Consider the following 22904-nt stretch of genomic DNA (forward strand, 5'->3'; position numbering starts at 1 on the left):
AACCAACGCCTTCAAGTACAGGGTTGCGTGGCGCATATCGATTGCGGTATCAGTGGCAACTCTGGTAGAAGTATTCCTCTGCCGTGACATGACTGGTCACACCACACAGCTTCTTCTTCTTACACCTGCGGTCGCATGGCCTGGGAATTTCTTTAAATTCTGGTGATTTCTGCGGAAAATGCGAACTGGCAAGCTAAGTTCGCACATGCTGAAAGAAATGCAGCTTAGTTTGAAGCTGACCGAGGACCGAGAACTGGCTTCAGGTCGCAAGAGGCCGGAAACACCTGCTTTCCTATCAGTGGCTTCCAAAAACCAGGTGATTCCAAAGACTTCCATCGCCCGCGCAAAGACTTTGTCGCTTCAAAAGCCAAAAGTTGACATGGAGTCGCCTCAAAAATCGAAGGGAAATAAGAAGGTAGCTCCAAAGAGATCCATATCCAAGGAAGAGTCGAAACCAACCAGCTCTCCAATTAATAAGAAGCCAAAGAACCATTTGAAGGAAGCCCAAAAGAGACCCATATCCAACGAAGAGGCGAAACCGCCCAGTTCTCCAACTAAAAAGAAGGCAAAGATCCATTTGGCTGTTCCTGTTGAAAATCCACAAGGAAAACATCTGAATATTTCCACAAAAAAATCATCATCCGAAGTGGTGGTCAAAACAAAAACACCAAAGGTAGATGCTGCCTTGGAAAAACGCAAAGACTTAGAGATTAGAAAAAATAAAGGTTCCAAGCCACAGGTCTCCAAGGTGCCCCAAAAAAATGGTATGGATATGAATTTTTTTCAATGCTTAAACATGTTATTAACAATTTTCCTAATTACACACAGTGGAGTCCAATGAAAACAACAAAGATTCCAAAACCAAAAGGCTAAAACTTATACCTCAAAAACCCAGGAAACAAAGCCAAAAAAATGGTAATAAACACTCAGGACCGTTAAATAAAAACAGTCTACAAATGCAAAAAACTAATGGTATTGTATGTTAATTTACGACTTTCAGTTGAATTAAACCATATTCCCTAATTACAGGTTTCATCGAGTATCCGTCCAGTAAAGAATACTTTGAAGACTTTGAGAACTATAGCTCAGATGAAGTCGGGGAGTACAGCGATCATAGTTATGAAGATTTCGACATAGAGAAAGATTTCGATGTGGATTCGGGTTCGGTAGAGGAACTTGACGATGTTGAGATTAAATCCATCGAAAATGGTAGGCCAACACTAAGTTATTTTTATTTGTATTGAATCTAATAATGTTTTAACAGATTTGGAAAGCGACGTGGACGAATATTTTTTCAAAAAGCCAAAGATTTACAAAGTCAAATCTAAAGGCAATTTAGGGAAAATACTTGCCCTACCTGCCCCATTTGATGAATTGTCAGAGAACTGCTTTCGTCCGACACAAAATGATGCTAAATGTACAGTTCGCAAAATTGAGGTATTTGAAAGTGCACTGGCAGACATTGATAGTGATGATTATGATTATGAACCAAATGGGAGCAGCGGGTCTGAAGAATTCTACAGCGAAAACTCTGACAGTGAGGACGAAAGTAGCGAAAACTCTGAAAGTGACGACGAATTCAGCCAAGATTTTGACAGTGAAGATAGCGAAGACTACGACAGTGATGAAGATTTCGAAAGTGAAGATAGCGATAGTGAAGAACACGGCAGTGATTTCTTCGACAGCGACGACCTCGATTCAACCTATGAGCCACCTGAGATCGACGGATTCTTCGATGAACCACCTTTGGGAATGCAAAAAGAGCCGCTTATTATAGAAGAAATCTTTGATGACGCTCCTGACGACAAAAGCCAGAAAGAAATTGTCAGATACAAACCTAAGGAAAATGACACTTCTAAAGAGATAATGGTTGCAGAGCAAATTGAAAGAAACTCACCTGTACAGGAAAAGATTGTAGAAGATTTAGCTGTTGCTGAGGATAACATATCAGAATCCATTGAAGAGGTGTCTAGCAATAAAATTGAAGAGACTGAAGTCACTATGGAAACCGAAGTGACTGAAACCGACCAGAAGCAGAACTTGCAACAGAATGACGCGCCATTTTACAGAAACCCGGAAGCAAATCCCACTGACCTTAGCGTCTTTGAAAACAGTCTGAAGAGCAACCATGTGCTGGCCGTGATCAAAGAGGATCTTGAATTGTATGGCACACTGGTGCTCACTTTGCTGAGTGGTCAAATTTCAGTCAACGGTTATAGAGCTCGAAGGCAGGAGACACTCACGATTTATTCACCAAAAGGCCTTAATTGGGTTTCTATATCACCCACCAAGACCAAAAAACCCGCCAAGGACGAGGTGAACTGGGAGGAACTCAACAATAACTTCACCCGTGCTCAGCTAGACAGGATTCAGAGCAGCTTTCAGAGTCAGACTAATGCAATAGTACTTCTTGAGCGAAACACTGGTGCCCAACGTCTCGTCGAGAACTTTAGTAAGCACATGGCTCAGAACTTGTTTCCGCTGGTCAACGCCTCCAATCGGCCGTATCAAAAAAGTGAATCCATGTTGAACTGCCTCATCCAATCCTCCGATCTGAGTCGCACTTTGCAAGTGCCACAGGTGTGGAATAAGTTGAAGTTAAAGGAAACAACTCGGATGATAATAGCAGGTGGAAAGGGCGTAGGAAAGTCTAGTTTACTGCGGTACCTTATCAACCGGAATCTAGGTCAGTTTCCATCTCTCCTGCTCATTGATTTGGATATTGGCCAGCCAGAAATCTTTGTGCCACAGACTGTTTCATGCACTCTTATAGATGCACCCCTTTTGGGACCTGGATTCCTGCTCAATAAGCAACCTGAGGAAGCTTATGTTGTCGGTCACACCAATATAGTCTTGTGCGCGGAGCAGTATGCTCGAGCAGTCATGCAGCTTATCGAGAACGTCCACAAAGATGCAAAGTACGCTAAGATTCCTTGGCTAATCAACACCATGGGATATAACAAAGGCTTCGGTACCGAACTGATGGCTCTGCTGGTGGATCGCCTCATTCCCACGGATCTCGTGCAAATCGGCAGTCCAGTTCCGATCAATAATTTTGATTTTCCCCTCGAGTGGAGCAGTCTGTCAGAAGTAAACCCCATTATTTTCACGGCGGAGGAGTTTAGAGTGAAGAAAATCTCCAAGTACACGCTTCACAAAATACAAAGTGCGGTGCCGCCGAAAGAACGAGGATCGTGGAGCCTGAGTGCCAAGGATATGCGGTATTCCAACCTCTTGGCGCGTCTTAGTTCCTGTCTCACGGGTAATGCCAAAACCCTTACAGACTGTCCACCGTTAAGCGTTTCCTTGGAGTCCCTCAAGATCCGTCACTCCACCAACGGGGATTACGATCGCGATGAACTGATATCCGGCATGGAGGGCAATGTGGTTTATCTTTGTCATCAAGGAACAGGACTGCCTCAGTGCTTGGGAATAGGTTCGTTTCTATCTCGAAGGCGTTTTTGTGGTTTAGTTATTGATTTTAATTGTTTCAGGAGTGGTTCGTGCCATTGACTACGACCGGAACCAGTTGTTCCTGGTTCCTGCGATGCCTCTGCAAAAGATGTCCCTGGTGGATTGTCTTATCCTAGGCGGAGAACTCACTCTGCCGCAGGGATACTTCAAGGATCAGGGTCAGGGTGTTTCGACCAGTGTGCCCTTCGTATTTATCCTTGACGACACGAAGTCCTCGAAGAGCATTCAGCAGATCTACCATAGAACGCCGGCCTTTTTGGGAGTGCCAGCAAATCAAAGAAACTGAAACTGCACAGCATACATTAAGATAGTTAGGAAAATATTTTGTAAATAAATTGAGGTTTATTAACGACTAATGGGACAAATTGTGACGGCCTTTGAGGATCCTGTTCATTAGCACACGTCTTCCTTCCGGGGTGGACATCCTTGCATCCCAGCCGTGGACATTGATTCTCTTGACTTCCTTGGGTTTTGGGAAATGGCACCGGACTTTTGGTTTCAGCACCGCTCGATTGAAGGCGTGCTTTTCCCGCACAACTAACGTTTTCGCGGTGTTGACAACCGCTAGGCAGGTCCTGTAGTGGCGTAATTCATTGTTATTTCATACAGTATCACTTGTCTATGTGTAATTTCCGTACCTTTGAATAACTCCTTGCAGCATGTTAAGTAATTTCCAGTCTGTGTGACCGGCTTTTAAACAGAAAATATCGTTTAAGCAGCTGGTCAACAGTCAGGCGTTGCCAGACCATCGAGTTCGAAAATTCGAAATTCCGATTTTCATAATATTCCTTTAAACTATACCATCACAGAAAAAAATTGTAATTTTTTTTATCAAGTGCTTTTCTTCAATAAAGATCCGAAAAGACCAAGGCTTTCCGAAATAGTCCTGGCTTTTTACTCAAACATATAAACTAACCATGCCAAATATCGAAATGGCTTAAGCTTCCCATTGTTATTGCAGCGCAGCTGTTGCAAGTGAATCCGAAAGATACATTTCGGTATATTTCCGCCGTGGATTACAGCGTTGCGCCAGTCGCGGTCACACTGCCCAGCCAACAACAACTCGGTGCCGATACGGCTGCGTTTGTTTTCTGCTCCCATTCAGCTGCAAAAAAAGTGAAAAGCGGTCGGAAAATAAGCAGCATGTGAAACGAAAATCCTCCACGCATTTATAACTCGGGGGAAAAAAAAGGCCTTCAAGTGCTCGAAGATCGTGAGTGAAGGTGAAAATAGATTGAAGGAGTTCTGCAATTGAGAAGAAACATTACTGCAGCGGTGTGTGTGTGTGCGAGTGTGCGTGCGTGTGAGTGTCGCTCTCTGGACGCAATTTCCTTGGCCAAAAGGAAGGGAAGTGGGGCAGGAGAACCCCAAACTCCCGAGTTCGAATCCGGAGTATCAGAAATAGCGCAACGAGGTGAGTGCAACTGCAACTGCGAATTGCAAACTGAAACTGCAAATGCAGCGTGCAATTCAGAGCAGAACAAAAAGAACACCAATTAGCCCTGTCTGCCGCGAGCCGAAAAAAGGCAAAAAATACAACAAGAAAATCGATTTTCCTGAACTTACAATTTTCTCCGCCTCACTGGGCAAAATTCTGGGGGGTACGAAATGGAGCTTGGGGAGCCGGCTGCGGCACCATAAAGTATACATAAATTGAATTTCGAAACACGGAAGCAAATGGCTGCACTGAAAAAATATGCGTTTATTTGTTATTAATCTTTATTTGATAGTTTTAAAATCATTCTAGAACAGATATGAGCTTTTCCAATAAGTAACAGATAAGGTAAACAATAAGTAAATTTAAAATTTGTACATGACTCATATGTGCAAATACAGAAAAAACAGAACTCAGACTTTTTTTTACCAAAAGTAGATGATCTGCTCAAAATAGGCAGAATTAATCAATTTTTACCATACGACGATCTAAGAAAAAATAAAATATTTGTTTGGCCTGCAAATTTCGGTTTATTTTACAAGCCAGATATTTTTTTGTGTGTGCAAAGGGGGTGGAGGCCCACAAAATGGGAGGCTGCATACGGTTGTTGTTCTTGTTTTGTTTGCTGGTGTTGATGATGATGGAAATACTTGCATATATGTATATGTATGTGCGTTCCAGAGGGAGACAGCTGGAAAAAAATATTGAAAAATCTGACCAGTATCCTTTGGTTCTTTTGGGCCAGTTGTCATGGCCACCGCACTTAACAAATGATTTTAGCGGCCACTTTTTCCGGATGCGAATGGGGCAGCTGTCACTCTGGTTTTCTCTCCTCCTCCACCTTTTCCTGACTCCTTCTGTCTGCCCCTTTCTTTCTATCTTTCTCTTTCCCCTTGTGTGTGTGCGTACTTTGATGACGGCACTCAGTTTCCGCCCGTACTGTGATTTTCGGTCATACACGGCACCAAAACTCCAGGACAGTGAAATATCGCTTTAGGAGAACCTGTGAGAGGAGAATGTTATTGTTATTTAGAAAAAGAAAAAAAAATTCAGTGGTCATTATTTATTCTGTAACATAAGTAAATGTGTTTATTGTTATCAATATGAAAAAAATTAGAAAAGATATATATTTTAATAAAAAAACGACGAAATAAAAACGTACACCCACAAAAACCAATGGGTTATCTAGTTGAGACTTGCATCTTGTATCTAAAACTTAACTTTAATTTATTTTACTGATTTGATTATAAAGTTTCCTCTTAGCAAGGGATTACTGTAGAAAATCCCCAGCATTACCACTCAGTTTTTGGCACTCTTTGGCGGATGTTGCGTACGCAAAAAGGGGACGACGGCTGTTCTAAGAGGGCTAGATGTTTCCTTTTCACTTCCGCCTGCACCCCTAAATTATATCTCTGTATGGGTGTTTGTGTGTATGGGTGTTTGTTTAGTGAGAGTGGCGGTTCGCGTGTCTGTGTGGGCCAGAAAAATTACTTTTACGAGCGTTTAGCATAGGTTGTCGCCTTCCCTTTTCCCTTGGCCACCAGTTAGTTTTATTTTGATGCGTTTTTAATCAGATTGCGTCAATTTGTTGCTGGGCTAACGATGAGGGCGGTCGTTTTCGTAGGGTGGGGGTGGCGTGGACTTATGGGCGCTTAATGGGGAAGCAAGATACAGTTTTCCCGGGTTGCGTGTCAAGTGCAGACCCTTTTCGCCCGCTGTTTTCACTAATTATAAGAGTGTCAGTTTCTGCTTCGCATCTAAAAGTTTGTAAGGCTTTTAGGCTTCCAGTTCAGAAGCCTCCCAGTTCACTCACTCTTGAGTAAAGTTCTTTCACGCCACTCTAACTATAGTGAATGAAGTATTTTTAATTATATGTAACTACAAATTCAGAATTGTATTTATTGTTTCACCGTTCTTAACTGGCAGGGGCGGACGCAGAAAAAAATTTTGGGGGGTCCGGTCGAAAAATTTTTTCGTTTGGGGGGGGTCCGGCCAAAAAAATTTTTAGTTTATATGGTTGAAAGGCCGTGTGCTGTAAGGAAATTTGAAAAAGTCTGCGATTTTGGGGGGGTCCGAACCCCCCAAACACCCCCCTGCGTCCGCCCCTGTTAACTGGTATAAATTCAATACAAAAAAAAATATTGAAAATAAGTAGGAGTAAAGACTTGAGCAGCCATCTTGAATTAACCGATTTAGAATTAATTTTCATTATATACCCTATAAAAGCGTATGAGTAATGCCAGTATCCGTTTTGACCTGCTCGTTAAGAATTCCGATCGGAATCCTTACACCTTAATATTTTGACTGGTTCTAATGAATATTGAGCAGTGTTTAGCTCCATAAGATAGGGTGAAGAAACTTCGTTGTTGGCCTCGTCATTTCGGTGGCTGTTCTTTTTGCTCGGTGCTTCTCCATGGCCCGTTAAAGTACAAAAATACTTGGGCCAGGCCAGCCGGAATACGAGTATCGTATCTATCATGCCGCAGCTGTCCAATTCTCCAACCAGCCGGCACTGGATCGTTGTTGTTGTTGTTGTTTGCTGTTGTATCTGCTGTCGTCTTCATCAACGCCTTTATATGTAAAAGTGACTAAGTGCGAGCGTGTGTGAGTGGCTGGCTTGAACTTTATGGCATTGCGTTGTTTTGTGTTTGTTTTTAGCATTTGCTTATGTTGTTTTTGTTGTTCTTCTCACTGTAAGCACACACAATTTAACGAAACATCGGCGACAGCAGGCAGAAATACAACAGACGGCATCATTATGCATGCAAGAGATCTTGGAGCGCATTTGATCGCCAACTCCGCACATGGCTCTCAACAGAAATGAAAACAACAACAAATGCTGCAACTCCAACGCCGTCGCCATTTTGGCCAAATGCCCTGCCTCCCCCTTCCCCTCTGTCCCCTCTTTGGGCCCTGCCCAAGACCTCAAGTCCCCGAGTATCAAGTATTAGTACCAGACATTGGCCCCACGCAAAAAATATTTTTGCTGTGACTCCACAACTCACTGCACTGCGAGGGAAGTCTCTTAAAAGTCATAATTACACCTACAAGTATTTAAATCAAGCATTTCTGGTATATAACAACCAAAAGTTCCAAGAGAAGTTTCTATAACTACTATAATATTCAACTAAGTTCTAGTAAACAGAACTTTGGAAACGGTTATTAATCGTTAATCAATAACTTCTTTTAAGGGTTTTTCCTCAGTGTGGTGCAAAGTACTGGGGAGTGGAGCAATGCCCCGTGGATTTAGCTGCTCCCTCGACGGTTCTCCATTCCTTCGGCTTCAACTTCTGGGAAGTTCTCCAGTTTCGCCCAAGCGATAATTGCCGCGTGATTTCTAATCAAATTACATTTAGACTACAATTGCTGCGTCTTTGTTCGCATTTAGTTGGCATCCAATTTATCCGTCGTTTTGTCATGGTTTGTTTGTCTTAATTGGAAATCGGATTGCAATCGCTCTCTCCCCCGCCGCAGTCCTCGAACGGCAACCCACTTCAATTATGCATATCACCAAATTGGGCTTCATCATCGTCATAGCCTAATTACACTCAATTAAACTCTATGAATTACCGATATATATGGGCGCATCTGTGCCAGCGGCTGCAACTGCCATGGCAACTGCTCCGTTTTTTTTTTTTTTTCGGGCCCCCCAGTGTATCGTGTGGCTGGGATTTTGGATCGGCTTAACACCTTTTTTGGGGACCGCTTTCCACGGATCATTGGGCAATGCGACGGAAATTGGGTTACACCTCAGTTGCCCCGGCCACCTTAATGATTTTCTCGTTTTTTGGGCTCATACCCCGCTTATCGGATCTGCATATCAGCCGACTAACTGTAACGCCCGCCACTGTTATCATATCTTTTCATTTTCGTTTTGGTTCGTGGCGAGAAGCACTATCTGTGAAAGCCATGCTAATGCTCGCCATGTGTCGCACTTCCAGTTAATTCTTCAGCTCGTTATTATGTACACAAAAGAAAGGCATAAAGAAGAAGGCAGAATAGAGTCATAAGATATACGCATGACATCATAGTTGGGAAATCGGACGAATAGGGTTTTAGAATTCAGGAGATTTTATGTACCTTCTTGGTTGCGTAATGAAGTCATAAGATAAAAATATGTTTCAGTGATTATTTGATCAGAAATCTGATAGAAACTAATCTCTTATTCGATTAAGTTGTCCGAGATAAACAAATAACTGATAAACAAAATATCGTTGTTGAATTAATCAGATAGGGCATTCAAAATTTAAGTTTCGATTTTAAGGTGAATCACTACAACATCTTTCAAGTCTTTTAATTGGTCTTAAATGGTTTTGTTTATCATTCCATATAAAGAAACAACAAACAAATTTTGGAGTACTGCTTTTCAAATACATAGATCGTTTATTTTCTTATTTGGATACCCCTCATTTATAATAATTGTTTTCTGAATTTAGAAGACTCTAGGAAGTTAATGGTAATCCAGTCATAAATAAGAGATAATATAGAGTACAAAAAAGCTTGTTCACTTTAAGAATTTTTGAATTGTATAACACCCAGCACATTTATAAAATGTTTTTAAACCAAAAAGTTTAGCTTATCATTAAATTCAAGGAAGCAGTAAACAATATGTATATGGAAAAGTTTTTTATGATAGATCGTTTTGCTTTTCATTTGGATTTTTCCTGTTTACGTACCAACTTTTTTTTGCTGAAGTCATTATAAAATGTGTTATTTTCGTTGTTCGTTTTGTGTGCTGGACTTTATTTTTTGAAACCAGAATGCGACACGCCTTTCGTGACCAGCCCAGATATCCCATTGCATTGGATTCCATTGGGCCGGACCCAAAAACTCAGAGCCAATGCGTGGCGTTGATTGAGGAGAGTCAAGAGACTTTGGGCTATTTTTGGTAATTGCATGGCCTGCTTTCCACCGCATAGAGTTTTCGGTTTTTATGCTCCCCAACCCGAATTTTCAGTCTCGGTCTCTCGGTTCCAGTTCACTGACTATGCGTGCAACAAAGCATATTTTCAATAAGACTATTTCCAACGACAAGATTGTGGGTCAAACGCCGGCGACCATATGTACATAAAATTCGTACTCTGTGTGTATAACAATTTTCAATCGGGCAACATCGTAAACAAAATACAAGCGGAAAACAATCCACTCGTAAAATGCTGGCCATCTTCATCATATTATATCTCCGTCCCCCGTGACTTCATCGTCTTTTTCATCGGTTTCCAACGTCGGAATTGTGCGCCCAGTGCGGCGAATCAAATTAATTAAAGCTGGTCGAAGGGGTTCCCTGTTGGGCGGAGTGAAAAGGGGGCTGAACTAAAGTGAACCTCTGTTAAAAAAAAGCAAGGAAAGCCACACAGATGGAACAATTGTGGTTTATTATTTCACAAGAAATCCAACTGAAAGGAGAAAACACAGAAGACAACTTTGAAAGCTAATTGAGGATAGAATAAGCTTATTGTTCCAAAGAGGATCATAAAAGATCCATACTTTTATGATCCTCTTTGGAACAATAAGCTTATTCTATGTAAGAATTAAAAAATACCGGTTTGTGTTATGAGTCAGCAAAGGTCATAGCTTAAAATGAGTCAAAACCAAGAAATGTATGTGTAATGCAAAGTAAATATCAAAAGTTTTCGTTTCATTACAAATCTGAATAGGTCATAGAACAGAAATCTAAACCTCCGACAACATTATTAAATATTTTGGCAGTTTAATTCCTAGATTAGGAATAACCAATATAATATCTGTAAAGAGTTCTTGAAGAACCTGTAGTGTCGATAATCAATTTTGGGCCAAGTAAATACACACTTGAGCTTGGACACCAAGAGAGTAATGCGTCTGGGTGCAGTGAAAATGAAAATAAATTTGTTTGTGCGGTCGCTGCATTCTGGGGTGAAAGAATTTCTTTGTTGCCGCTGCCGCCGCTGCAGAATCAACATCTTTTGTGTCACGTAGATGGGAGAGCATGGTGCACCAGTGGCAGCCAGCTTATGGGTGTGTAAATACGAGCGTGTGTGTGTTAACCAAGGCTAATTGAACTGAACTGAACTGGGGGCAACCTCAAAGATAATTAATTGCCCGCAGGAAGAGCTGGATCGCCGCGACGAGTGGAAGCGGCGATAGGAGAGGGCATCGCAAAGTGCCGGCTCTAAATGTAGGCCTCTTCTCTAATCACATTAATGCCACAACAATGACGGCAATATATAAAAGTCGGCCCACTTGAAAAGGCTGCGGTGCGTGGGCGGCGGCATCACACTGAAAGAAAGGGTTCCAAAGGTTACAGAATATGTAATATTATGCAAGTGGAACTAGTTTCAGAAATTAGCTTTTACAAGCTTTAAAGTTGTTTCTTTTGGGAGAAGGGGTTCAATACGAAAGATAAGGTTTCAATTTATTAAAAGTTCTAGATTTTGAGCTTCAAACACCAATTCTCCCCCAGTGAAGTATCATTAGCACCAGCTTCATTCTCGTCATGATTATGGCTCTTTTTCTATATTGTTCTTGTACCTTTATTAGTTTGCCTTTGTGTCGGCTCGATTTATGTGCTGACCCTCGACCCCAGTGAGCCAGTGAACCAGCATGGCTGGCCATTCCAGTGGATCCCGACTCCAGTCTCGACTCTTATCTGAACCGATGCATTCAGCAGACTGAAACAACAGAGAAACTTGTTTTGTTCTGTGTGTGTGCTGCCTGCTAAGTTATGTTCTCCCATTTCTCCGGCACCCACCCACCACTCGTCGTCGGTTTGCCTCAATGTTTTTTGCATTTGGCGCAATGCTAATTCATTTGCATAGCCAGCAAATACACTCGCTCCAAAGCCTCATTCTCATTCATGCCAAAGAGCAGGGCAAGGGAAAGGGGGAAGGGGAAGGAGAAGGGGAGAGGGATTGGGAATCGGTAGTGGGTTCTATGGTGTTCCATGGCGTATAACGAACGACTGATGGCCCCGGCATGCTCGGCTGCATTTTAAGTTCATATACGCTGGCATGGCACATATAGCCAGAAGAAGAAGAAGAAGAAGTACTGAACCGTTTGTATCGGTGGCATATTGCCGCCTGACACTTGGGCCACCGCCACCTCCTCCTCCTCCTCCAGCAGCGCCTCCTTTCCCCATTTCTCATTGCTATTCCAGCTGGGTCTCCACGGAGACGGAGGTCTTCAATTAAATTTAACTAGAAAGCTGGCAAACACACTACGGAAAAACAAATGATGTTTTAGTTGCGCATGCATAAGCAATTATATTTTCCATTATTTATGGCATTCAATAATTCATTCGTCTGAGTAGAGAAAAGGCATTCCTTTGATATCGATTTCAAGCGACGATCCCTGTTGTCGCGCTCGCGTATCGCGCACATTTAATGCCTCAATTAACGCATTCCCATGCACTCCATTTTCCGCTGCGTTTTTATTGCAAGTCACAAACGTTAACCCCATTCGCCCATTCTGCCATTCGGCCATTCGGAATGCTGCGAATTGTGCAATGTTTTGCTCCAATTTCTGTCCCCAACACAACACATGGTCGCCTCATTTAACCCGGGCAAAATGGTCTAGGGATTGGGGTTGGTGCGGCGATAATGCCTGCGTTGAATGATTATCGAAGAGTTATTTGGGGAGTGGCCGAAGGGCTATAAATAGGAGCCGATGATAAGCCGACAAGCTTAGGAGAATGTAAATCGAAATGGGGGGATGCATGCTCAATGAGGGATTAACAAATTTATGGGAATTACTCCATGGAGTGGACCGACATGAAAGGGGCGTTCTGATTCAAATTTCATATTCACTGCTCAACTGCTGAACAGAGTGAACACTGTTCTGTGGGGGATAATTGAATGAGAATGGGAACCTGCTCTTAATATTCCATAAATAATACGGAAATTTGTTTAAGTAATAAGCCATTCAAAATTAGGCTGAATAATTCATAATCAAATAGCAATTGTCTATGCGTTTTCTCTTTCACTTATCAGACAGATCCCACAAAATACGGCTTTAATTAAGTGCCCCTTTCGGCTTGGACTTTCCAATTCGTTTTCCGTTCGTTTTCGTTGGTGTCTCACCAATTACCAAAAAGATCATGTGCATCACGTTAATCAAGCGTTAATTTTCCCCCCCAAATACAGGAAAAACAACAACACTTAACAGTTGTTTATGTTAATTACTCAGCGGAGAAAAAGTTGCAGCAGCATAAACACAAATGCTCGAAGCTCGCAGCTTGCAGCTCAAATTGGGTTTGGGTCGGCGAACCCGGTCGGCAATTAATTAGCATAGGCCGTGTATGGCATGGCACCCTCCACTCGGAGACCTTGCGCCATAAAATATGTCTAATAATTTCCCATAAATTCCATTTGCAGATGGTGAAGGCGATGACGACGACGGCGCTGCTAACGAAGAAGATGATGTAAAAGTCGTATCGCCACACATCCCCTTTCTCTTCTCTCCAAACGAAAGCGAAATCCCAGCTGGGAAACTCTAGCTGAAAACGAACCAGAAACCAAAGCCCACGACTGCCGCTTTGGGTTTCGCTGGACTGAAACCGAAACTGCATTCTCCGGACACTCATTTATACTCCCCATATATATATATATATAACGAAACATATCGCGGACGGAATCGAACATGAGATTGCCGCGGTGCTTATCGGCCAGTGGGAACCTGCCGGTGCTCCTCCTCCAGGCCATCTTCTCTTTGGTTCTCGCCGAGCGGGACTTCAATGTCAACGACTCTCAGGTGAGTAATTTCCACGGAGGGTCAGTCAGAAATCAAATTGGTGTCACTGGCGACCGGGATTTCAGACTGTTTTGATTGATGGATGAATGGTTTGTTCGTTGAATTTTACAGTCGCCATTCGCAAGATTAGATTGCCGCCGCGATAAGTAACATAAATAGCTATCGTCCATTCAATAAAAATTCTTTTCAGTTTTTTTTTAACTCAAAGAATTTGCTCTATATTTTTTTAATTATTCATGAGCATATAATGTAATACTTTTGCATTACAGGTCCCTGTGATTGAGCCAAAGGATGTGCCCGCCTACAAGCAGGATCCGTATGTCACGGAATTGATGAGCTGCCAAAATACTCAGAGTGAGATCGTGCTCTCGCTCCTGCTGAAGAAACACGATTGGAGCGAGCTGACTGCCGCCAAGCGATACCATGTCCAAGCCAAACTGGGCAAGTTCTTTGCCATACCAAAGGTGAGCTGGCCAATAAAGTTTCCCTCTTAGGGAAATACTAAAGTTGATCTCCTTTTTAGGAATTCATTTCCCTGGACTCGGTGTCGAAGCGGGAATTGAGAATCATGCACAAGTTGGCCATGCGGAAAGGAGGCAAGGGCAATAAAAATATCGAGACCCTTAATCGTCGCCTGGGACGCGCCAGTTTCTTGGTTCGTATTCGTTGATTATTTACTTTAAATAGGGCATTTTCGATTAATACTATGAATACATGTGTTTTGCAGATCGGCTGTGGTCCAAGCTACTTTGTGATGGGCGAGCCAATTGCCAAACAAATTGCCCATCAAATGAAGGATGGCACAATCGGTGCTTTAACGGAGGAAAACTTTGGCCTTTGGTTCATTTGGCGCAAGGAATTGAAATCAAGGTATTATACTAAATATATTAAATGTTTATCAACTTGGCAATGTAATTTATATAAATAAACTGGGCACATATCAACTGATATTGCTGGAATACAAAGAATTCCAAGAACAGCGAGAGTGCATTCTTGCAAAACTCGATAACTAATCGTGCGTTCAACTCCAGATCAAACCGCAAACGCCGTCAGTCCGAGGGCTCTGGTGCCGAAGACGATGACTACGACTACGGAGATGACGAGGAGGAAGTGTCGTGAGTACAAAGCGATCACCTGAATGACAATCTTGCTGATTCCGGAAATATTTTTGATTTTAGTGAGCCCAGTACGGAAGTGCCGCCGGTGACCACGCATGCGCATCGACATCATCACGGAGCGGTGAGTGCTGGGGCCACTTTGGCGCCCTTTCTTCATATCTGTTTCGGTTTCTCTGGGTGTTTTCTTTATCTGATACATACGTTTAAATGAGAATACCTGCGGTTCATACTTGTTGGTTAACCACACACGCTGACATATATGTATGTATTACGTGTATGGATCTGTATGGATCGCGTTGGACTTACTGTCTAGATTCGTTTCTGGTTTTTTTTTTTTTGGTTTTTCGATTTCCGGAAGCCTTTGGTTCTGTTTGTTTAACTGCACTTTTTCAATAACCGCAACAATGATATAACATCCAAGCCACAACACTACACTTGCATCCAAATGGAACACCCACAAAGAAAGAATACACACCCACATTTGTACACTGAAAATAACTATAATTCATCATACGGTGTTTACGTTTTTTCTTCTCTTTTTGCTATCTTCCTCTCGTTCTCTCACTCTGTCTGTGTATATCGATCTCATTGTGTTAATGTTATCAACCAACAACCAAATCAATCGAACCAAATATTGTAAAATATGTTAACCCAATCGAAATCACCGGGAAATCTAACCAAATCGAAATCGCATCATGCACTAACCCCAAAAGTCGGAGGACTTGGAAAAGATAGTGTCGCTCGATTCCGTCTCCTCGTCGTCGGCCGTGCCCTTGGTGGTTCCCAACGTGGAGGAGGAGATCGAGGAGAGTGTCTCCAAGTTGGAGTCCGTGATCAGCAAGACCATAGAGAACACGAAGAACATCAAGGAGTTGCCCGTTCTGGGCGAGGCAATCGATGGCGAGGACGAGGAGGAAGTGGAGTTGCAACAACTGGGCGTTCCACTGGCGCCAGAGATCCTAGCCGAGGTACTTACGACCACCGCCAGAGCCACGGAATTGGTAAAGCCCGGCTATTCGGAGGAGAACGGAAATCAGGTGGACTCCGCGGCAATTGCTGTCCTCGATGTGGAGGCCTCAGCCACGCCCACTCCCGTGGTGTCGGCGCCCGAAACACAAAAGCCATTCTCACCCTACGATGCCACCTCCTCGGTGTCGTCGTCGTCGTCATTGTCATCCTCATCGTCCGTATCATCCATTTCATCTGGCAACGAAGCTGGAGAGGATTCCTCTTCGCTGTCGCCCATCCATACGCCCTCGTCCCCGCCCACTGCCACGCCCACAAAGGCGGATAGCTCCACCTCCGGCTCCGCCTCATCATCATCATCTACATCCGCATCCGCATCGTCATCTCCATCACAAGCCACTCAGCCAACAACAACAAGTACATCATCAACAAGCACAACTACAACAATATCAATCTCAACAACAACAGCAACATCAACAGCAACAACAACAACATCTCCAACAACAACACTGTCTGAATCGCCAAAGGTAATAATGTCGCTTCTGTGTGTGCGTGTGTACGAGTGTCCTTTTGCCACGCCGTTTTGTCTGTCTGTGTGTGTGTCTCTCTGTCCCACGTCCTCTTGTCTCTTTGTCCCTCGTCGTCACATGTAAAACATTCTCCACTGCCATCTTGCTTTATTGTCAGGAGTTAGTTTAGCTTATAGTACAACTCTCTTTCCATCCATCCATTGATATTGTGTGTGTTTTTATTGCCTTTGTCCTGTGTAAATGTAGCCTCCCATAAAAAGCCAAACTCCACAGAATAGCTGAGCATTTGTGTAGCTGCCGTAAACGATTTTAGTGGAGTTGGCTGGTAAAAAACATAAACGTTAGCTAACTAGATAGAAAATAGTCATAAAGATTAAGTGTACATACTTTTTGTATAGCTGCAGAAAGTTTTTGCGTAGCAAAGGATAAAGTATTTATTTGTATAAAACTATAATCTTTAGGATAGTGTAAGGGGTATTTAGTTAAGCTGCAAGTTTTTTAAAGGTGTATAATATATATTAGTAAGCAATTAACTGAATACCCCAATTGTAATTTAATAACTCTTAAAACTTATATATAATCGAGGATTAGAGTTGCTTAGGGACTTGAGAGTTGCTCCAAACCTGAACTTGCGCCCCCCTTGAGATACCCCACTCATTTTTGTTACCAATTAAACACCAAAAAGCAGCCAATTACTGCGCTTAATGAGTTCGAACTGAGCACCCTGCTTCCCTTTGACGATTTCGAGAGCTCAGCCGCAGCAGCAGCAACGCCAACTGCAACTGCCACTGCAACTGCGACGAGCGTTGTAAGCACAGCAGCAACCGCAACAGCAGCAACAGCAACCACTGCAACAACAGCAGGCGAAAGCGAATTTCATATAGAGTCCACCACGCACCGCACGATTAGCTCTAAGGTGAAATCTCGCAATCGCAAACGCAATTTAGATGTTAAGCCATAGATTTGCACCTCAACCCTGGCTCTCTACCAAAAAAGAAAAAAAAAAAAAAGAAATAATGAACCCCTCCAACCCGATTGTCTCACCGTTTATCCCGAATCCAATTATGGGGAGATTGCTTCCAGCCAAATGCACTTAGCATGTAAGGGCAGGCAATTAGCGAACCAGAGCTCCTGCATGAGGTCCTTGGTAATTGCATGTCCACTATGGAGCACTATGTACTATATACGTACCGTTTTCGTATCCGTATATCCGTATTCGTTGTACTAACACAAACACTAACACCGTAACAAACACACTCACTCTGCCTGCCACCTTAGCCGATGATATTGCAGCATGACACTTAGCCAGCCATCTGTCGCCAATTAGCCATCTCACTGTTAATGATTTCCCTGTAATTCCCAGGAAGGAGACCTCGATGCCGCCGGCAGCAGCAGCAGCAACAACACTCTGGCCAATAATGAGGTTAGATTAGAACTGTTCCCCCGTCGACAATGGAATTTGCACTAATGTTATTACACGCTCTTCGTAACAGCTTTCTACTCCTGCCACGCCCACTTCTTCGCTGGCCACTACGACCGCATCCACTCCGGAATCGAGCAGCAGTAATACGTTTGTGTCCACCGACTACGTGGAACCGCAGGTGGAGGAGAACAGTCCGCCGATCATCAAGACGCGCCTGCAGAAGCTGGCTGTCACCTCGGGCAAGGCCTTCACCTTCCACGTCCTGCCGGAAACCTTCTACGACGCCGAGGATCAGGGCAACCTTCGCCTGGCTCTGACGGACAAGGATGGCCACGAATTGAAGGCCAACTCCTGGCTGCAATTCAATGCCGACAAGAGGGAGCTTTATGGACTGTAAGTTAATACAAATTATAGATTTAAATGCAATTTGTGGCTTATTAATTGAATTGTTCTTGCAGTCCCCTGGACGACACCGTATCCCGTTGGCAGTATCGCCTCTCCGCCACCGATTCGGGCAACGCCAGCGTAACGGAAACCGTGGAGATCAGTGTGCAGCAGCACCGGGCAGTGAGGACCATCAATCACGAGATCAGCATCGTGGTCAGAATAGTCGAGAACCCGGGCCACAACATCGACTGGCAGTTGAAACTGGTGAACGAGGTGGCCAAGGTCTTGGGTGACCCGAGCAATGCGGCCGTGGTGGTGCGTGAAATCCGACAGGCGCCGCACGATCCGCACACGGCCACTTTTGTCTACTTCAACGAGACACTGCCCACCAGCGAGTGTCCCAAGCAGGAGCTCACGGATATCATCATGCGCCTGGATGCCCAGAGACTGACTGACTTGATAGAACCCCAGTTGATTATCAAATCCATAACCGGCCAGCTGATCGGTTCGTGTCAACAGGATCTCACCCGGGTGAAGCCGACGCAGCACATGGCAAAGAACGTGCCGCCAATGCCGCGCAACCAGGTGGATCGCGTAAACGCCAGTCTGGGCCAGCTGCTGGTCTACAAAGTGCCCGCGGACACGTTCTACGATGCGAATGACAATCAACTGACGCTCAGCCTGAAGACCCGGGATCACCTCGAATTGAGTCCACGCCACTGGCTGCAGTTCGATTCGAAGAACGAGGAGTTCTACGGCATTCCGAAGAGCGGCGACATTGGCCTCGAGGAGTACTTGCTGGTGGCCGAAGACAGTGGCGGTCTGAGTGCCCATGATGCCCTGGTCGTGGTGGTCAGTCCTGCTCCCAAGCGAGAGTTCGGCTTCTTCTTCAAGGCCTATCTGTCGATCAAGCACGAGAGATTCAACGCCGAGCTGCAGCGCAAGTTTGTGGAGCGCGTGGCCAAGTTGAATGGGGATGCAACCACGGGTCAGATCCAGATTCGCTCCATTACCACGCACCACGACTCCGATGGCACCATCGTGAACTTCTACAACACAACGCTCTACAAGACGCACAATCGCTGTCGCGAGAAGGAGGTGGCCGCCACCAGGAGTGTCTACCTGAACGGTGATAACAGCTTGAGGGAATCGGCCAAAAGGGCTTTGGGGCCCGAGCTGAATTTGACCAACTTCTCGGTGGTGCCGTTCAGCAGTTGCCATCGTAAGCAATCCTGTGCTGTTCCTTTTAAAGAACCTTTCTCAAGAAAATCCCTTTTCAGATACCGAGAACATGGACACCAATCAGCTGGACTACATACCCAGTCGCCCCGAGGAACCTACGCATAAATCCTCTTTTGGCGAGGACTACATGGTCACCTTCGTGCTGCCCATCGTGATCGTTATTGTGATGATTGTGGTGGCCTCGATTATTGCTTGTTGCCTGCATTGGTGTCGCCACCGAAGCGGCAAAATGGAGCTAGGTAGGCTCTTGGCTTTAAATTAGTTATATTTTTACTCTCTATTAAAATGGATCTCTCGATTTGCTTTCTAGGCGATGAAGAGGAGCGCAAATCCTTCCGTGCCAAGGGGATTCCCGTCATCTTCCAGGACGAGTACGAGGAGAAGCCGGAGATTGGCAACAAGAGTCCCGTGATCCTGAAAGACGAGAAGCCGCCACTGCTGCCACCGTCCTACAATACCTCAAATATGAATGGTGCGCGTAAAACCTAACTATCTTGTATACAAATCTATATCTTGTAATATTTTCAGGCGACAACGATGTGGATGACTATGTGCCACCGCCTTCGGTGGTCGTGGGCGGACGGGAGGTGCGCGGAAAGTCGCCGGCCACGCCCTCCTACCGCAAACCTCCGCCATATGTGTCGCCATAAATCAGTGTCAAGCGCAGCAGCCGAGAAAAACGGAAGCAACAGCAAAAGCAACAGCAACAATAATAACAATCGCATCGTATTAACCACACAATCTACAAGATATATATATATATATATTTAACCGATTTGGCACAAGTTATATGCAACTAAGCAAACTCTTTTGTATATATCCAAGTGCAAATTGGGTTCTTTGGACATTGTATTCGAATTGAGGGGCAATCGATCCCGACCGAGAAGTATTCGCCAAGTCGATGGAGTTTTTTTGGATAACGTTTTGTATTAGCCGATAATGGAGAAACAATCAATGAGTGCGGACAAACAAACAAACAAACACACTTTAAACTTATCAAGAATTACTAACACAAAGCGATGAACTATGCTGCATATTATTTATTTAGTATGTACTCTTATTTATATGCGAACCATGCGAACACAAACACATCCACAAGGACACACAAAAGGAGTTTAGTAGGCAAGCATTAGAGCTTGAAAAACCCCCACACACACACACACACACGAGACCATTTAGGCATAGCATTTAAAACTATTTGTACTAATTAAGTTGAAAGTGAAAGGGACGCAAGGCATGTCCTTCGTCCGGTTAGTAGGCAGCTTCAGGACTTTCAGCTTGATTTGCTCAAGCTGAATTGTTTGCATGTTTATTTTAGTTTGGCCAAAAGAAGGGAAAACATTGGGCTGCATTTTAAGCGAAATTTTCATCAAACGATAAGGGGAAAACTCTGAGGCAGGCTTTGCTCCTGCAGCAGGTTGGTTTTCGTAATTAGTATTTTAGTTCGTTTTACAATTGGTTATCATAATGAGAGCGAGGATCGGATGAAGGACATGTCAGGAGCTTTGATTACGTTACTTATAAGAAGCAATCAAACCCACAATAGAGCTGCCAATAATCCAGGTACGACACTCGGATCGTATTAGCCGTTTGAATACCAATCAATTCCTATTTGCCCACAAGTGCTTCCCACAGACAAACAAACAAACCAACAGACCATATCCACCAAACACAACAACAACACAACACAAAACACACACACAAAATATTTATACGAAAAATGGATTACTTAAAGTAGAACTTAGTTTTAAATGATTTTTACGCGCTCCCCTTTGGATAATTCTATATGAAGTCTTTACATTAGTTTATAGCTGCAATTGGGCAGTACTTACTACACTACCACCCGTCCCTTCCCTGAATCGAACTAATACGTAGTGAGTAAAATTGATTTGATATGAACATACATTTAACATAGGAAGTCCAGGCCCTAAGTTAGAGCAATAATTGCATGAAGGGAAATTGAATTACTTTACGAGGACGCTGATTTTTGTCGTGTAAAAACGTTCACGCAAGTGCTACGTAATTGCCTATTAAACTAAGTATAATTAACTAATTTGTGTATTTGCATAAGCTCAACCGCTGAATTATTTACATTTTGTAATTTGTAATAGCGCAAATAGCAAACCGCAACAGCAACAACATTAACAACAATCAAACAATCAGCAACGGTATCAATTTATTTTGAATAAAAAAATGCCAAAGATACGATTTAGTTTTATTATTTTGCACACTATTTGCGTTATATATTTAGACACTGCAATCACACAGTCACACAAGAGTAAGTAACGAGCTGAAACAATTGGAATTTCTCTGAATCTCAAATAATTGTGCAGATATTAGTGAAAAATCAGCAGGCCATGGTCGAGCATAAATTGCACATTCAATTAATATATTCAACAAATTAAGGGAAGCTACTGTATATTTAAATGCGAACATGTACGAATGCAATCTGTTTGCCATTTGATTGGCTTAAATTGAGCGAGTTGTACCATCCACGAAGACAAAAACAAAAAAAACACGCAGGCAAAACCAGAAAACACATACAATAATTATAATAATTATTGCGAATAACTAAACGTGAATATAGGTATATCTGTATAGGATATATGTTTGCATGTACGGATTCAATAAACATTTATATATTTTGATACAACGTCGCCGAGTTTTATTTTTAATTGCTCCATCTCAACTTCCACGTTCCATTAGTGATATACGTAATTTGGGAAAAAATTCAATTTATGGAAATTCCTTAACAAATTATGGAATCAAAGTGAGCCGGAAATCGGTGGGAGGAGTGGAGTATCAGTGGGTGGGTGCATGGCACAAAAAAAAAACACGTCGAATCAAAAGCATTGCCATAATGAAGTAATACAAATTTGTTTTTCTTGTTGCTTTTGCCGCCTAATAAAGACATCCTTCCCCTGCCCCACCCCCTTCTCCGCCTTCCGCCCACTCCAGTCGCAAGCTATTGATTCCCGTTACTTTGACAACCAATACACGCCGGATGCTGGTACACACACACACAAAGAAACACACAGAAACACTCGCATTTGCACATGCGAGCGCACATATTTGCTTGGCTTCGTTGACGCCAGCGGAATATTGTCTATCAAGTGTGTGTGTTTGTGTGTTTGCACTGTGAGAAATTAATTAACCAATTGAAAGTACTAATTAAGAAAGCTTTTTGTGTTCTTGAGATCCTTAAGTAACAAATTAGATGTCAAAAAGTATGCTACGTTTTTTTTAATAAAAACACAAACTACATTTAATTACCTTAAATAACCAGTGACTTTAAATTCCTGTTTGTGATTTAAAGGAACTTCTTGCTTTTAAAGTGTTTCTCTGTCAATTAGCTAACAGCTTAAGGCCACTTTTCTGTGAATCCACCAAACCCGATCAGTATCTTTACTCTCTTGAAAATGAAAAGCTCTTCCAGGAAAGTAATTCTTTCATTAAAACCACGTTGAACTCCTAAATTAGCTTCTGCCAGGAGTCGAATTTCTAGGAACAACTGGTTCTTCGAACTCAATCCTCTTTTTTCTGCCTGTAAGGACACTTTGTGGAGGTGGCTGACGTTGTTGTTGTTGGCGTTACGGTTATTGTTA

At 43.2% G+C, this 22904-nt stretch overlaps 3 protein-coding genes across 6 annotated transcripts; 2 read left to right on the plus strand and 1 right to left on the minus strand.

Moving 5' to 3' along the window:
* The first annotated feature begins 79 nt into the window (after nucleotides 1-79).
* Nucleotides 80-3839, plus strand: LOC108093722 (polynucleotide 5'-hydroxyl-kinase NOL9). Of its 2 annotated transcripts, none has more exons than XM_017193932.2 (5): nucleotides 80-764; nucleotides 829-972; nucleotides 1030-1209; nucleotides 1265-3436; nucleotides 3495-3839. In XM_017193932.2, exons 1-5 carry the CDS (start codon nucleotides 179-181, stop codon nucleotides 3758-3760), a joined length of 3348 nt encoding a protein of 1115 aa, XP_017049421.1. In that variant the 5' UTR covers nucleotides 80-178; the 3' UTR covers nucleotides 3761-3839. The 2 variants fall into 2 exon arrangements, with proteins under 2 accessions (XP_017049421.1, XP_017049422.1); XM_017193933.2 differs by having other exon boundaries at nucleotides 829-915.
* LOC108093726 (39S ribosomal protein L34, mitochondrial) lies at nucleotides 3795-4221 on the minus strand. The gene is made up of 2 exons (XM_017193937.2): nucleotides 4113-4221; nucleotides 3795-4049 (listed from the first exon to the last, which is right to left on the minus strand). Exons 1-2 carry the CDS (start codon nucleotides 4133-4135, stop codon nucleotides 3827-3829), a joined length of 246 nt encoding a protein of 81 aa, XP_017049426.1. The 5' UTR covers nucleotides 4136-4221; the 3' UTR covers nucleotides 3795-3826.
* Nucleotides 4222-4492: 271 nt separating this feature from the next.
* LOC108093721 lies at nucleotides 4493-21952 on the plus strand. Of its 3 annotated transcripts, XM_017193931.2 has the most exons (15): nucleotides 4493-4888; nucleotides 13258-13633; nucleotides 13903-14097; nucleotides 14157-14288; nucleotides 14361-14503; nucleotides 14665-14748; nucleotides 14812-14872; nucleotides 15465-16244; nucleotides 16936-17163; nucleotides 17611-17670; nucleotides 17741-18063; nucleotides 18129-19279; nucleotides 19338-19538; nucleotides 19610-19771; nucleotides 19828-21952. In XM_017193931.2, exons 2-15 carry the CDS (start codon nucleotides 13523-13525, stop codon nucleotides 19947-19949), a joined length of 3753 nt encoding a protein of 1250 aa, XP_017049420.1. In that variant the 5' UTR covers nucleotides 4493-4888; nucleotides 13258-13522; the 3' UTR covers nucleotides 19950-21952. The 3 variants fall into 3 exon arrangements, with proteins under 3 accessions (XP_017049420.1, XP_017049418.1, XP_017049419.1); XM_017193929.2 differs by lacking the exon at nucleotides 16936-17163; XM_017193930.2 differs by lacking the exons at nucleotides 15465-16244; nucleotides 16936-17163 and having other exon boundaries at nucleotides 4494-4888.
* The last annotated feature ends 952 nt before the right edge of the window (nucleotides 21953-22904 follow it).

The sequence above is a fragment of the Drosophila ficusphila genome, unplaced genomic scaffold (assembly GCF_018152265.1).
Source record: "Drosophila ficusphila isolate 14025-0441.05 unplaced genomic scaffold, ASM1815226v1 contig_414, whole genome shotgun sequence".
Classification (NCBI taxonomy): Eukaryota; Metazoa; Arthropoda; class Insecta; order Diptera; family Drosophilidae; genus Drosophila; species Drosophila ficusphila.